At 42.3% G+C, this 17288-nt stretch overlaps 1 protein-coding gene across 1 annotated transcript in view; it reads right to left on the minus strand.

Annotated features, from left to right (window-relative positions):
- The window catches only part of MOXD1 (monooxygenase DBH like 1), a 51479-nt gene extending 35462 nt beyond the window's left edge, over positions 1-16017 (minus strand). Inside the window, exons 1-4 of the mRNA XM_027795929.2 lie at positions 15641-16017; positions 3505-3651; positions 1857-2024; positions 1647-1730 (exon numbers count right to left, since the gene is read on the minus strand). Coding sequence (XP_027651730.2) covers positions 1647-1730; positions 1857-2024; positions 3505-3651; positions 15641-15907 — 666 coding nt within the window. The 5' untranslated portion in view covers positions 15908-16017. The remainder of the gene's footprint in view (positions 1-1646; positions 1731-1856; positions 2025-3504; positions 3652-15640) is intronic.
- Positions 16018-17288: the final 1271 nt, after the last annotated feature.

The following is a 17288-nucleotide window of genomic DNA, read 5'->3' on the forward strand; positions in this document are numbered from 1 at the left end:
TTAAAGAAGTGTTCCTCTTTCCGTAATCCTTTTTCTCTAAGTGTTTTTGAAGCAGCAGGATTAAATGTGTTTGCTTTTCTGAAGGTGGAAAATCACACTGAAGATTTTACTTTAATTTTTAACTTTATAAAAACCAAATAAATAGCTGATTTCAAAATATGATTCCTGAAATTGTAATGTTCATCATACATCATCATAAAAATAAAGAATACAAAACTATTCTGGAAAATTAGTCAGTGTATTTCTGAGCTAAAATCATGTTTTAGCTTCCACCAACCAAATTATTTTAAAAAATTAGTAACATATGTGCAGTCAGGAAAAATATTTAAAAAATAAATTCAGAAAATACAAATAGTAAATAGTTCCAGGGAACTTTTTTGCAAAACAGCATGTATCTATAGCTTGCACCAAACTTAACATGGAAAGCATGATTCTGATATTACCATTTTGAAGCTTTCTCACTTGAAAGCAGAAATCTGGGAGGCCTGACATATATACTACATTACAAGCAAATTCTGCTTTTCATACAGATCTGTGAAAGTAGCTGCCACAAATTTCTAATGTGATTAAATATCAAGTGCATGAAGGGAGAAATTTGGACCTTGCAATTCTTCATTCTGATAAAGTGTGGAAACCTATAATATTTCAGAATAACTATAGGTATTTCTCAGACATACACCGGAGATCACGTTAAGTTCCCTGAGTTAATTTAAAATTTCAGTCTTACTGAACGCATTAGAGAAATCTGACTGACAATAATCCAAAAACTGGAAAAGAATTGTGTACCTAAAATCATTCATGGGTTTAAAGAAAGATAAAAATGAAGGCCAGAGCTATCTCACTGTGCTGTCTTAAGTGGTTTAACAATAATATTAAGTTGTTCTGTTAGGAGGTCTTCAGTATATTGCTCCTGGGAAGGAATGTGAGAACCATTTTTCCCGCAGCACTCTTAAGCATTCAGTTCCAAACTGAAAGAAAAGTTAGAATATGTGTTATAAGAAAACATGTTTATGCATGCGGGTTTTGAAATCACTTTGGATCCTGCTGAACCTTGTGGGGATGTTTACATGTTTTCATTAATTTTTAAATATACTACAATATCCATCTCTTATTTCATAATACTCAGCTTTTACACAGCCAAAGACAGCGGTGTCTATGCCCGTGTGATGTTACGTGGCATAACTCCACTGTGGTCACAGCATGAGAGGTGACTGGAATCATTTAAGAACTTGGCCTTTCATTTGAACAAATTTCACCATTTAATTATTTTTTAATTTTAAATTACTCTCTGTTAAAAGAATTTCATTAAATTCCTATATAAAAGCAGAAACTTGATGGAACATGCTTTTAGACAATTTTACTTAGTCTTTGCCAGAAACGATTACAGACAGAAAGAATTTTCGATCTTATTTTCTTGGGAGAGCTTGTAGAGGCAAAAGGAGGGTCCTCTGTCACTGTGCGTGGTGACTGTCAGGGCACACCAGGATCAGGTCCTGGGTGCACATACACGTACACCTGACATGTTTGTGAAGACAGAGAAAAGGTCTTCTTTTCACTCCAGTAAGTAGTGAAACAAATTTTGAGAGTGCAAGAACTGATTTGAAGCATCTGAGCTCCTCTAAATTTGCTCAGTTTGAATCACTCACCTTTGTCACATGATGTTTCTCATGTTGTACAGGAATCTTAAACATTTGGCACCAATATGTTGTATCTTTGTCTGGTACAGGCACCTGTCTTAATAAAAAGGGCAAGAACACAATATTATACAAGTCACATTACCCTGTTGCATAAGCCCAAAGCTTTGGCTACCACCTTATCCCCAGCTCCACATAAACCCAAACCCCGGAGTGACTTACGTCTTTGTTTGTCAAGTCAAAGTATGGCAAAGAGGCAGATAAGACTTCTTCTTTCTCAGGATTCAGTAGACGTAGACTCTTCGTACCACGATTAGACCCGTGGTAATTTTGACCTGCCTCTCCCATGTCTTTGTGGTGGTAGGCCCATATTACCCGCACTGTGCTCTCCTGAAAAAAAAAAACCCACACACAAGGAAAAAAAAAAAAAGTACCCATCAGGAACAGGAACAATATCTTCAATATCTTCCTTACACAGTTTGCATAATTGCTATGATAGCTGTGATGTAGGTGTTCCTGTATTTGAACAACGACAAAGTTCAAAGAGGAGCAGTCATCTACTGACACATTTTTGCCTTAAAGTTAATAGTGTTTTACACTCATATGGTTCATTGGACATCACACATATGCAGAAGTTGAATCTCTCTCTGATAGATTCCTTCATTAACGTCATAAATTTAAATCATATCTGCAAATAGCAGAACAGACTCATAAAGAAGTAACCAACTAAATGCATGAATTATTTTTTTCTAGAGATGTCACTTATTTGGCCAGCAATTAGGTTTCCCACCAAAACATTTTCCAGGCTCAGATCTGTAAAAAAAAAAATGTGAATACCTTCTGTGAACTGCCATCCTTACATGCTAGGGAAGACAGACATTCAATTACAAAACAGATTTACATCTAAAAAATCGATCTACAGACACAGCACAGATCAATTCTCTGTAAAACATTCTCAGATTACAACAATCCCTTGAGATAAAGTACTCTAATAAATCTTCAAGTGTTCCAGAATGTTAAATTATACTGAGAATTTGGAGCAGGTGCGAAAACCATAGATCCATTGACTGCCCGGAAATCTGGCGGTTTATACAGCTGTGGTTTGCTTCCTGCATCTTTCAGCACCTCATGTTGCTATTATTGCATATATTGTAAAAACACAGAAAAACACAGAAAATGAAAATAGTGTTGAACTACTATAGCAATGCTTCCAAAATGGTTGGTAAACATGCCAAAGCATAGAAAGCTTAGCAAATGTCTCTAACCTGTCCGTCATTTCCAATACAGAAGTCATCAACTTTGTTAAGGTTATGCTTAGGGAACAGTACAGCAGTTCCTAGGGCAACAGAAGAATTTAACACTAAAAGTATTTTACCATGGAAAGCATTTGATCATAAAACTCTTCACCTTCTTAATTTTGAATAAAGAAATAAATATATACTTCAAATATAACTGCTCCAAACTTCTTTAAAAGTCTATCTTTAAGATCAGTACAAGTTAGTGTGAGACCTAAAAAGTGTTTCTCAAGTTGGCATCTCTTGAACGATTGTAACTGTCAGATATGGGACTTGGTGGCCCCGAGATACCAGTTTTAATCCTGTGTTCACTTGGTGTGTTAGAAATTAGAGAACTTAATGTATTAAAGCAGAAGGACAAAGGAGGCTGAAATCAAAAGATAAGAGCTTAATAAAAATAGCACAAGTATTTTACCTGGTTGTTTTAAGTTGACCAAACAGATGTTTTAGGAAGTGAATTTCTCTAAAACTGTTCTTTTACTAAGATGACATTATAATAACCAGCTTCGTAACCACATATATATTTGGCCTGCATGAATTACTTCATCTCTCTGCATATAGGAGGAGCCTCTTACCGTTATGCTCTTGTCATTTGTGTCACAAGTATGCAGTTCTCTGCTAAAAGCCAATATTGTATGTGTGCTGTTTTCCATGGCATATTCCAGATGGTAATCCTGTTGAGGGTCCTTTTTTAGTACTCTGTTTTCATCTGCAAAATAATCCTGTTGAATTGAAAAGGTGGCCCATTATTAAAATCTAATATTACATTAAAAATGAAACTTGATTCCAATACTGAAGCCCCTTAAAACAAGTCTTTATCTAAAATGCTGAAGTATCAGAGTTTGGTATCAAATGATAAATCTGAGGCACCACCGAACTTTTTTTTCTATTAAAAATCTCCAAAAAAGCTAGTCTCCTTGATAAGCAGCATAAAGAGAGTATTATAATAATACGGTAGCCACTGTTAGAAAACCACAACAGCTACTCTTATTGTAGACCCCAAAAGATCAGTGTATGACATTTAAAGTGTTATGGAGAAACTGGTCAGATTAATTTCTACTGATGGGTGCTTAAGCTTAAAAATATCGAATATACTTCTGACAAGATAATTTTACTCTTTTTAAAAGGACTTGTGGTAAAGAATTTCATCTTTCTAAATGAAGAACAGTCTGTTATCTTAAACATACACAATATTAAGCGAGACTCTTGTTTTACTTTAGACTGGAAAAATATGCCAGGGACAGTCAAAGTCAACACAAAATAACAAACAGCAAAAGGTAGCAGAAAGAGAAACAGGGAAGTGCAGCTCCGGTCAAATTCATAGCAATTTTAATACCATGCTGCCTGTACATAACTGCAGAAATAAAGACTGCATCCAATAAGCAAGAAGCCTAATATATCATAACTGGGATGTCATGAACTTTGGGAGAAATTACAGAAAGAACAAATTTCACTTACTGTTTGCATCAATGATATTATCATTCCCTCTTTTCCCAAGTTTTTCTTTGTTTTTTCTTCCCCACAAAAAGCAAACCTCTTGAATGAACACCAACTGGAATCAGAAACCCTACGGCTTAACTAGCAGAGAAAGCGCTCGGTTCATACAGAAGGTGCTGGGCTGGGGTTAGGTTGGGGTTCTGGCAGGGAGGGCTGTTTGGGAGAAGGACGCTCCCTGCCTGGGGTTCAGCAGGGGCACGGCACAATGGGGAAGTGGCTGCAGCCATGCCGGGTCATTAACCTCCTCACCCCGAATTCCTGCATCCCCGCACAGCTGGGACCCGGCCCTCCCTCTCCTCCCACCCTGGCCACCTGGAAAGGGCTGGCCGATGCCTCAGATGCACCTCCTCTGGTCACCCTCCTTCGAGTTTTAGGCTGTTTCTGCCCCGTTCGGCGTGGGGAGGGGGGCAAACAGACAGATCCATCTCCCATGCCCAACAGGCTACAGGCGGACACCATTAACTGTGCGGTGTCCTTCGCAAAATAACACCACGCTGACTGCTCCTGAAAGGTGTTTACTTCTGGACCTGTTTGGACCGCCATCCACTTTTAGAGAGATTTGTAGCTTTCCCTTTTTATTAAAGTGGAGGTAACCAAGCTGAAAAATTGCCAGACATTATGTCCAAGTTTTTGATACTGGTGAAAGTAGCTGATACATTACTAATTCACCAAAGGATCATTTAGGAGCTGTGATCTGAAACTTAACTCCAGCCCTAGAAATCTCTGTGTGTGCAAGAGGCCACATGCACACTAGTCAGAGTTCACAAGGGGGTCTGCCTTTTACACATGTACAAACAACAGTATGCCCAAACCTTTCATTAAGGTATACTAATTTCGAAAAAAAAATATGTAAAATTTCCTCAGTCATGATGAAGTTTCAAGGAAGAAAAGGGTAAAAAAACGGCCATTTTTCATCAGTATGAAAATATTCAGATTTAAATTTGTCTTGCCAAAACTACTGAAACAGTTTGGATTTTTTCTTTTCTGGAACAAAACTAAAATTAAAAAACATTGAAAGGTACCAAAATGAGTTTCCATATTTTTTTTTCAGCACCTCTCATGACTACAAATGAATTGGTACATATGTGAAAGAATGTAGACATGGAAAAATAATCACCAATAATAGCAAAAGAGGAGTCTGGGACCTGAAGCTCTATGCTGAAAGAAAGGGAACTGATGAGTTATGTTTGTTTAGAGAAAGAATTTGGGATTTGCTTTTCCAGAGGGAAATAACAGGCCTGTTCTGGGGTGGTAGTTGAACATGGGTACTTTATGGGCTCAAAATCCTCCACTTTGTAATAAAACCCTGTATCAGAGCTCGGAAAGAAGCAGTGTACTTCTATACACAACACCATCCCTGCTCTGAAAACACTCCTCTATGGAATCTCTGCTTCCATCTCAAAAATAGTAAGGGCTTGTCTGGACGAGAAATGGAACCTTGTGAACGTCAGCTTTTACTGAAGCATGATATCTTTGCTGAAATGTTACATTAAATTGGAGGAAGGCACCCTTTTATTCGATTACCCACACATTGAGTTATTGAGGAATACAAATTCAAGAACAGCTTTTCCTCATGTGAACAGTTGAAAGTCTTTGCCTGAAACCAGTGTGAAGGAAAGCTCAAAATTGTGAAGCAAAGTTAGGTGTGACAGTGAAATATATTTTGTTAGTGAACTTCGCCATTTCTTAACAAGTCTAGAGAACACAGCTGTAACAAAAAAAAAAAAAAAACACCTCTTGTGATATAGCCCTGACTTCCACGAGCCTGCGGGGAGAATGCAAAAATAACTTTAAGAAGTTGTGTAATTAAGGTATTAGCTCAGATGTGCCTTAATAATGTGATTGTCAGTGTAATTATTTCACTTGCCTGGATGACAGTCAAAGACAGGTCACAACTGTGGCTCTGTGAGGGCTCGTTTTGAGGCTGCTGGGGAATGCTTCACGGAAGGTGGTCCCAAAGCCAAGGCCCCAGGAGGGGACCATGCTGCTCCCCACGGGAGGAGGGATGTGTTGGGAGAGCTGCCCTGCCTGCCCGTGCGCTCCCGCCTGCCCCGGCTGTCGAAGTTGAGCAGCAGCTCGCTCAGTGACTAACCTTAAATTATTTTGTGGGTAGATGTTAATCTGACCAACTAATGTTAATCTTTCCCATGTGAAAATTTCTGTGAATTAATGAATTCCTTGTCTCTACTTACTTTCTCTGCCTGATACAGGCCACCTTGAAACAGACCCTGAATATCAGGGTGCCGAGAATACCTGGGAAGCAAATTTACGTAGTGCCCAGGAAGGCAGAGATGTCCATTTATTCCCAACTACCACTCCACTAAGTCCATTGGGACTGGCCTAGAGGAATCAAGTGTGAGTACACTTGCCAGGAGCTATTTAGGAGTTAGTGAACAGCCTCTATTACTACTTTTATTTCCTTTGTTGAAAGTTATCCAGATGTTCATCACAAAAATAAAATCAAATAACGTAACAAAAAAAATTCTGAACAGCTTAAGATTTGATTGCTCAGCCTCTCACAGGAAAAGGGTTTGTTCACCAGTTGTAAAACAAAATACGGCCACACTGCCAAGGAAACATACTGATCTCTTTCTTTTCACAGAGAAGATTTTAAGTCCAGCTACACAGACTTTGCTCTATTTACTCATCAGAGCTAAAAGCCATTAAGACACATGTTTGTGTACAAAAGGTAACAAACAAAGGGACATTATAAAAAATGAAAACACACTGACAAACTGTGATGTCACATCCTTCTCAGCAGTATCTCGGAAAAGTAAGCAAAAGTTGGTTGTAGATATATCTATATAGATATACGTCTGTATCTTTATACATCTCCTATGCTTTCTTTCGTAGCAGAAAAATAGTAAATGAAAGTCCTGCCTCTATGGTACAAATGCAATAAAAATCACATCTGGACAGCCGACACTCCATTTAAGTCCTTGTGTGTAGTCAAAGGAGAAAGCTGCATACCTCTGAGGCCTTTGAAAAGTGACAGCACGGAGGATGGATCCACCAGAGGCCAGAGAGGGGACACGAGGCATCCAGGCTTCAGCTGGACTGAGGATATCTAAATACGGTTTGAAAGCCTCTCAGGGCCAGACTGATGTAATACAGAACCCACCTAAATTCACAGGTTTCACTCATTTAATTCTGCAGAGAAAGGAGTGTGACATTTTCATCAGCAGAATTACAGTGCTTCGATATCTGTCACAGATGGTCTGAGACATGCCTTGTATTGGAACAGTTTATTCTTCCTATCAGGCAGGAAAACTCTCTAATGCGGTGACCTCTTTCACACAGATTTGGTTTTGCTACCCCATACAGTTATCTATAAAACCTGTCTTTTGTAGGATGGATTATACTGATACAAGTACCCTCAAATTTCATGGAGTCTCAGCAGAAATCCACAATAACTATCAAGTCCTTAAAACTGAATTTCTGAAGCACTCACAGCACAAACTTGTCAACATGGATTTATGCACTTGCACCCAGATTCTTCAATTTCTTATACACACAGAAGTATATATAATACATTAAATGAAGGTAAAGTTTTAAAGTTTCACATCAACTTCACATCAGAAGCGTAAGCATTACAGAAAGAAAAGGGTAAAAAAACCATTTTGCTAGCATTAATATATATGTTAGTTATTTAAATAGCAAGTGTTTAAAACAAAGTTTCAGAAATTTTATCAGTCATGCTACATAATAACAAAGATGTTACTTTTATTTCAGAGTTTGCTTATGTAAACTGTTTACATGTGAAATGTTTAAAGTTTCTGTACTCCCTTTAATAATATTGCACAAAATGGCATTTTAAACTCTGGACTAAGTCACGCGATCAGTCAAGTAATTAGGAATCTCCTACCTTACATTACCTACAAGTTGAAGCAATATATGGAAAATGAAAAATCTTCCTGACAGTAAAAATTATGTTCTTTTCCAGATGTGAAGCCAAACATGTTATACTGTTTTTCAGATCCCATTAACCACTCCCTTTCTTAAAAAAAATGTTTTGCAGCATATATGGTTTCTGATCGCTGATGATTGCTGTTCTACAAGCAGTCAGGGAGAATAATTTCTCAAGGATGTGAAAAGAGGCTCGTTTCTCCTTCGAGAATGTAAGCACAGCTGCAGAGGGAAGCCTGACCCCGAAAGCACCACCAGCTGTCATCGCAGGCAGGAACAGGTGTTTATGGGACTCCCTCCCCAGATCTTTACAATGTACAAGATTGTTTTGTTTATGATACCCATTTCCCATCCTGAATTATATACAGCACCTTTCAACCTCAAGGAGCATAAAATAACTCTCAAATCCATCCCATCCAGCAATCGCCTTGCAGGCTTGGCTTGTAAGCAGCTCTGCTGCTGGGATTTATAGTCACCACCCTTCTCTAACTGGGAGACCACTGCTATTTCAGCAGCAATTTTACACTTACAAGTGAGTAAAGGGACAAGCCAGGCATGGGAAATGATGGAAAAACAAGCTGTGCTGCAACTAGTCCTCACCAATGGTCAGTAGCCAACCCATGGAGTTTCAAACATCCCCAAACTACCAAACTGATGTAGAAGATGAGGGCTGAAGACGAGTCTGGCAAAAGGAACTGGGAAGCTGTAATTAAGATGAAAGGTGGCACAGGAGAGGCTCTATCTTAGTATAAATAGGATAGAGAAATTGCTATAGTACAACAAAACAACTGACCAAAACGCTTGTTTGAAATAGGCAACAAGCAATGCCTTTCCCAGTTTCCAAAAAAAAACCCAACTGTGGTTAACATTTCTCTTTTTTATTGTTGCATTCAGTTTAGATGGAATCCTGCTGCTCATGGTTCCAGCACACACTGGATATTACCACCAAAAAGAAGCTGGTTTTACATTGTATTTGGGAAGAAGCAAACAGGGCATGAGTTTACAAATAAGCAAACCAAACTTTGTGAAACCTCAAATAAATTTCAGCTTCAGTGTCAAGCAAAGATCTTACTCTGCTCTTAGGGAAAAGCTGAGCCCGCCCACAGAAAACTAACATGAAGCAGGAGTCTGAAAGTACCACTGCTCCATACAGAAACACCTTGAGAGCATTCTAGTTGACTGATCCAACCTTGAGATTGGCCCCAAGTGAAGAAATATCCATAAAAAAGGGTACAGCAACAGCAATCAAGCAGTTGCAAGAATTTCCTGACGTAACTGGGATTGGTAAATTCAGCTTCTGCGCTATGAGCAGTCTGTTTGCAATTAATTTACTGATTTATGTTGGTTCTTTTTTACCTGCACAGCAGATTATCATGAAGCAATTCAGTCCTTGCTAGGAAGCCTGGATCTCACTCACATGGGCAGTTGCGAGAAGCTGCGCACAATTCCTGGTACAATTTCAATTAAACTGGCTGAATGATACTGGAGTAAATGAGGATTATTTCCTTTGAGTGTACTACTAACTTTGACAAGGGCATAAAATTTTTACCTGTAACAAATAATTGTGAGTGTGTCTGCATTTTAAATGCCAGCATACATATATACACAAAGACACACATTTTCCACTTGTGTATTTACAGAAGCAGATGTATGTGAGTGTGCATGTACATAGATTTTCTTTGCAAAAAGAGGGTATGCATTTTTTACACATGAAACACAGTTATTTACTTAGAGACATGTCTTCCCTCATTCAAACTGTGTCATTTGAATACACTTCAGTGTATTCCTTATATTTAGTTAAATGCTGCCCAAGGCAGCTTCCCAGTAGCCTACAGCCAGCAGCGACACCCCTTGGTTTCTGTGGCATTCCTGGGCCATATAAAAATATCACTTTCCCCACACACAAATGAAAAACATCGAAATGTGGAGAGCTCTCTAACTTACCACACAAAGGTGTAAGAAGCACAAGCAGTTAGAAGTTGAAATACATCGCTTATCGGCGTGGATAATTTGACTTTGCAGCAGAGTCCCAAGCACCTATCTGAGTCTTTACATCAGGAACAAATGTTGATTTAAGAGGTTATATTCCAGCTATATCAGAAGCTATAAAGCTAGATTAAAGGCTGTCTTAACACAAATAGACTAGACAAAACATGTAGCAAAGTGTTTTAAGGGAAAGAAAAATCTGAAGTAGGAGATACTGCATGATCCAGCCTTCGAACTGCACTTTATCTCAAGGAGCATTCCTTACACAGGAGCCACATTTAACCTTGTTCTAATTACTTTAATTACTTCAATTATGAGAAAGTTTTAAATACACTCAAGGGATTTTCAACTATTAGTGATACTTGTTCCCAAAAATTCTGGTTTTGCCTTGGAAAATCTGCCTTCTTCCTTCTCCTAATTCTAAGATAATTGTTTATATTAAGAATTAAATCATTCCCCCATTATTGTAAGCCTCTGCATCACTTACGGTGGCTACATTTCCATCCTGCCCCAGGTACTTATTTTTGGAGAGCTGTAAGAAAATTTTGTTTTCTTGGTGTTTCCAAAATCCAAAGGAGAAGAAAAAATACCATAAAGAACAAAAAATTCTTGTGAAACAGCACCCCAAAGTCTGCAAAACACAAGAGCTACAGAATTCTTCTCATCTTTTGTTCACCAACTGTTGCTTCCCTGTCCTAACTATTGTACCTCTGAAAGGGAACTACAAAGCACCCAGCCAGTGGAGATGTACACTGGAGTGTCTCTTTATGCCCCACATCGAAGCCAAGAGGGACTCATTACTCATCTGGAGATTTTGCCCCAATGCCCAAAGGCATGAAATACCTCCAACAAAGCACCAACTGAGATATGTCAGTGTGGCACTCGCTTTGCATCTCTCTCTTGGTGCCTTTCAAGTTGTTTTCTAAACACTTCTTTTGTTGCTGTTGGCATGAGTGCACTTAAAAGCAGCATATAGTTAAGTACAGAGAATGCTCACTGTTTTCTGTCCTTTAAAATCTCTTCCAAGTACTTCCCTATGAGCAATTAAGCTAACTCTATGGGATACATTTGATAACAGATATTCTTTAGTTTGGGTGACAGTTAACAAGCAAGGCTGTAATGAATAATAAAGTACTTTTTAGTGACACACAGTCCCTATTCACCCTGAGCAGGGACTATTTTTGTGCAAGTTCAACAGAAGATTCTAACAATGCAACCCTCTTGTATAACTTGCACAAAATAGGCATTCATCAAGGAGGATTACTCTCCCCAAAATGGGGCTCTCAGCAGCTACGTGCTGTGGGTGGGGATGCACAATTCCAGACAGGGGTGGAGACCAAGGAAAAGGCATGGGTCTAGCATGAAAATGCATGCTGTGTCAATTCATAAGAACAAAAGAGATGCATTAAAAAAAAAAAAAAAAAAAGAAAAAAAGAAGAAAAAATTAAAACTAAATGTAAAAGCTAAGGCTACCCCAAGAGCCTTTAGGAAGAGTAACACGTGCTGCAAGTGACCATGACAATATTTCAAGGTAACATTTTGCTAAGTATTAACTCTCCTTCCAAGTCCACCCCCTCCCTATAGAGACAAAGGCAGCTTCCAGCTTTTCAGCACCAGCCCCCATAGGTATCTTCTACTTGTTCTTGAACATGCTCACTCAACCCCACCCCACCCCCACCCCCCGTAATTTGCCACCCTGTCACCACAGGGCTCTCAGTAACACTGGCAAATAATTTGTTCAATGGTCACCCTCTTTTTCTCCTTCTGCTTGGTAGAGGTGCCTTCCTCACAACAGCACAGTAAAGCTATGCAAATATGTATGCCATTCATACTATGTCCTCTGCATCCTCCCAAATTATGTTTAGGTTCCCATTCCAAATACCAAACTTCTGAAATGTCAGGATAGCAAATGTATAGTTCTCCAATGATTTAAATGCTCTCCAAAAAACTACTGTGGTATACCATGAAGGTTTGTTCTTCTTTCATGACATCGTAATGCTTTTCACCTTGATACATTTAGGGACAACTAAACGTCAGGCTTTCAAATCATTTTAGCCTTTACTTATGCCAGCCACTCTTTTAGCTTAAATACAGCTCAAACATGGAAAAGCAAACCAAAACAAAAAACTCATTACACCCAAGTTCAGGATACACCTAAAACTGAGGAAGTAAAATCCGATCTTGGATATCCAGAACTTTGAGTCACCAGATTTTTTCAAGTCAAGCGCTGCCTGCTGATGGTGAGAGTAACATTTCCTTGCTCTGAGACGATGAAGAATAAATGCCAGAGGAAATGTTTTCTCTCTTTTCTGAAAATTGGCTGAAGTTTTCCTCTATATTGATACACAGGTCTCCCACAAACTACGGAGTATCTGCTTTTACCTTTACTGATGGCTATAGTCTAACTACATTTACTTGTTTTCTCCCAGAAGAGGACTCTTCCCTACAAGAACACTTTCTATTTTTAAAGGAGAGAAAATTTGGGGGTGGGGTGGGAGGCTGAATTCTCCCAGGAGACTAGCCGTTTCAGTGCCCACTTGAAAGACTATAAAGGTGTTTCAGAACATCTTCTGAAAATCATGCCACTAACAAGCACCTCAAAACTTTCAAAGAAACCAAAAAATGACCCTTCTAAGAGTTTAGACCACGATGCACATTTTCCGACTGATGATCATGGAATAAAAACATATTTCTAAAACCAAAAAGAAAAGTAGGTTCTTTCATTATAGGGTGTACATATTTTATAGAGTGCAGCTAGGCATAAAACCACATACTTTCAAGGGTACTATCTATGAAAAATTATTTTTCAGTAGTAAATAGCACAAATGATGGTGATATACACTTAACACAGAATGCATTTTTTAAATATTAACTGTGTTTGTGTGTCCAGTAGAGGGAAGAATTAGGTATTATTGAAATAGCATTCTAGAACAAGTTACTCATTCTATAGCAATCCCTGCTGACTGGCCAGAAAAAGGCCTTTTGACAAATTTTGTTTCTTCACCGTCCTTGTTTCTGGCCTTTCCTTGATGGTGCAAGTATGGAAATATTTTAACGGAGCGATGTTTTAAAAGACCACAGTCCAGTTTAAAATGCAACCTTGCTGCCTAGAACTGAAGAAGGAACTGGGATGGAGAAAACCTTACCTTGCAAGCAAGCTTAACAGAAGTGTTTCTTCTGTTCCTTACCTACGCAAAAGTGCAACAAAATAACTCATAGCGCTTAGCACAGCAGATGTTTGTGCCCTAAATGAGCATTTCAGGAAAATTCCAGGTGTTCTGTAACAGGGGGCACTTGCCTCTTCCATCCCAGTTCTATTTGTCATGGGATGCCAGTGAACAAAATCTTTGGAAGGAAAAAGAAATTTGCACGGGGCTATTTTTAAAGGATCCTGAAAACCTGCAAGGGGTGTTGAAAAGAGCCACAAAAGTTCTTCAAGTGCTGGGGAAAATGTCCTGCAGTGGGATGCTTAAAGAGCTTGATCTATTTATTTTATGCAAAAGAAAACTGAGGAGTGACTTGACTGCAGCATATAAATAACTTAATGGAGGCAGGATGCAGGGGGAGTAGAGTTTTTAATATAGTAGGGAAAATACATAACTGGAACCTGAACCCAGAAAAACTAATATTGTAAATCAGGAGTAGCACAGACTTACCACTGCCACAAGCTATCAAGGGAAGTGATGGATCCTCCCTCACTGGATGTCTTTACACTATGTTTGGATGTCTTTCTAAAAGGCGTGCTTTCCCCTAACAGGATCTATGAACTAACAAAGCACAAAGTTTGTGTTTATTTTAATGGTTAATAGATGTATCTTTTGAAGTATAAGTCTCCAGAAAGCCCAGCCTTCTGTGAGCTAAACGTTCATTGCTCAATGACCAGAATTGGGTGGGTTTATTATTAGTGTTTTATTTAGACTAAGTTTTTAAGAAAAAATATCTTAATTTTGAAATAAGGAGAGAAAAAAACCTAAAAATCATCAGTCTGAACTTAGATAAGACAAATATATGCCTAAACTTCGTATACCAAATTAATGGGGGGGTGGGGAAACAGCAGCGAGAGTATATTAAGCGTTTAGATTTCTTATGGCAAGATGTTAATAAAAGTCTACATTCTAAAGAAAAAGCTCACAAAATTTAATCAGCAGCTTCAAAGCTCAGCTAGCTCTAACATAAGGATGAAAAGATTTCTCTTAGACCATACTCTTAACAACTGGGTGTTAACTCTGCTCTCAAATTGCCTTCTAGAAGTTATTATTGAGGAATTGGGGGCAGTAAGATGTCACGCTGGGCTTGATTCCCCTTTCACTGACGCGTGGGACGAGCTGTCCCTGCTCCCCTGGCCCCAGAGCAACTCCTCTAGGCTGGATCTCAGGTCAGTGAGAGGGAACTGAAGGTGCGGGTCCCTTCCCCTCTCACGGCTCCTACCCCACCAGCCACCAATGCCTCTTGGAGGAGATGCTTTGCTGGGAGCACCAGCGGAGCTAATGTCCCACACTCCTGTTCCCAGCTGTAGCCCTGGCAATGTCTAGACAACTACAGAAACATACCTAGAAGATTATGCCAGCGCAGCTGAGCTCCTGTGAGGTTGCTTTACCGGACCAAGAAGTACCAGGAGTCCCGGTTGATCTAAAGGACTCCGTAAGTGCTTTTCAATATCTGAGTCAAAACACCTCCAAGTGAGGAGAGGAGAAACACCAAGGACAGGAGCAGCACCGGCTGTGCCCCTGCAGATGAGAACACCAGCAGGCTGGGAAGCTGGTGGGATCGTGCCCTTGTGGCTGTGGGATTACAAAGAGCAAGCTCAGGCGGCACCAGGGCGGCCAAGCTCCATCACCCGCGGGCAGGGCGAGGGGGAAGGTGCCGCACCTCGCGGGGGGACACTGCCATCCCTCCTCTCTCCTCGGCTCCGGGCTCGGCCGGCCGGCGGGGAGAGGGTGCCCAAGGAGAGAGAAAAGGGCTGTTGCATTTTCTGGATAAAGAGAAGGAAACCTGACACCTTTGACGAAACCCATGTAGAAGTTTAGAGGGAAGGTTGGCAGGGAGCGGATCGAAAAGGAGTAGCTCCTCCGGGGGCAGAGTTACGCGGAACAATAGGGATAACCAGAAAGCTGGAAGGAAGAAGCAGAGAGGTACGGAGATGAGGGGCGAGGAGGCTGCAAAAGAAAGAGGGGCAGGGGAAGAGGGGCGTCCCGAGAAAGAAACTGCGGGGGGAAGGTGGGCGGACAAAGGCGACCCGGGGCGCGGGAGCGGGATGCCGGGAGCGCTCTCCCCCGGCAGGGGCCGGCGGCTTGCGGGCGAGGGGAAGGAGCCGGGCCTTACCTGCAGGTAGGGCTGGCCCCTCTCCACGCCCCCCACCACGATGTCGGCCGAGGCCATGCCGCCGCTGGCCGAGAGCCCGAAGCCCACGTAGCCGCGGGTGCGCACCTCCAGGCGGAAGGCGAGGGCGCTGCCGCGGCGGCCCCAGCGCAGACGGTAGGCGCCCGCGCCGTCCAGCACCGCGCTGTGCGGGTAGCTCCGCGGCGGCGGCCCGGCGGCGGCACACAGCAGCCCGCCCAGCACCAGCGCCCAGGGGCGCAGCCGCCGCATCCTCCCGCCGCGCACCGGCGGCCGCCTCTGCCTCAGCGTGTGCCCCGGCGCGCGTGTGTCCGGGCGCGCGTGTGCGTGTGCGTTGTGTGTGCGCGGGGAAGGGGGGCCGGGTGCCCCGGTCACCCCGCCCCCGCTGCGGGCGGCACCGTGCCGGCCGGCCCCGTCGGGGCAGCGCGCCCTCGGCAGCCGCTTTGTTCGCTCCCCGCCCCGGCCCGGCGCTGGCTGCCGCCCCCGGTTCCCCCGCGCCGCCCGCCGGGGCCCGGCCCCCGCCGCGCCGGCAGCACCTGCCGTGCCCTCGCCGCTGCTGCGGGCTCCCGCGGGGGCTTCGCGGGAGGCGATCGGCTCACGTTAACGAGCGAAAATCCTCCTCCCGACGGGGGCGGCGGAGAGGAGGCGGCGGACGGGGCTGCCCCGCTGCTCGCTGGGACCCCCCCGGCCCCGCGGGAGCTTTGACTCCGGTGGAAGAAGCGCGCGGGCGGGAGCCCGGCGGCGAGCGGGCGCTTTCCAGCTCCCCGCCGCTTCTGCACTTAGCGTGGGAGCACGGTGCCGGGAACGGAGGGCTGAGCAGGAGGTGCCCCCGTCGGGAGACTTATTTTTGCTCCGTAAGTGGAAAACGGAGGAGGACTCCCGGAGTGATTGGCACTGAGGCGCCCGCAAAAGCCCAGCTCAAAAGGCCACCCGCCTCCCCTGACGCTCCCGCGCCCGTCCCCGCTGCCGCCGTCGCTCGGGCCGGCCCGGCCATGCGGTCCCCGACACACCCGCGAGAGAAGCTGCACCCCCTGCCCCTCCGCGCACCGCCCGCTCCTCCCCGCCATCTCGGTGGAAAAGTAAAGATCAGAAAGAGGGTCTGGAGCCTTGTTCCCCAGCCCCCTGCAGATCCGCCTGGAAAGAAAAAACAGCAAAGCCCCCAAACCGGGAAAGCCATGGTCCACCCAGGAGTGGTATCGACTCTTGAAAGCTCCAAGCAGTACGAAATCAGTTTCAAAACGAAGTTACGCTGTTTGAATTGTCTTTTGTTCATGTTTAAACAAAAGAGAAAGAGCCTGGCACTCAACCGAAATGAAACATTAATTCTATGAAAAGCGATCAAACTAGTACATAAGGGAAATCAGTAACACTTCCTTTTTAGCCTTTTGCATGAAAATATTTCACAAATATCACCACCTACTGTGATGTGAGGAATACATCAAACTACAGAACAACTTCTAGAAGAGAAAAATGCTTGAAAGTGATAAACACCAAATATTACTTTCACCTAAAACATTGTAAGACATGAAAGAAAAACAAGAATTAGGTACTGGTGAACTGAAAGCAATTTTTAAAGGGAATAGGTTGGTGTGACCTTTCTTCCAGTTATGGCAATAACTTCAAAGGTACAAAC

Source organism: Falco peregrinus, chromosome 7 (genome assembly GCF_023634155.1).
Source record: "Falco peregrinus isolate bFalPer1 chromosome 7, bFalPer1.pri, whole genome shotgun sequence".
In the NCBI taxonomy this organism is placed as follows: domain Eukaryota; kingdom Metazoa; phylum Chordata; class Aves; order Falconiformes; family Falconidae; genus Falco; species Falco peregrinus.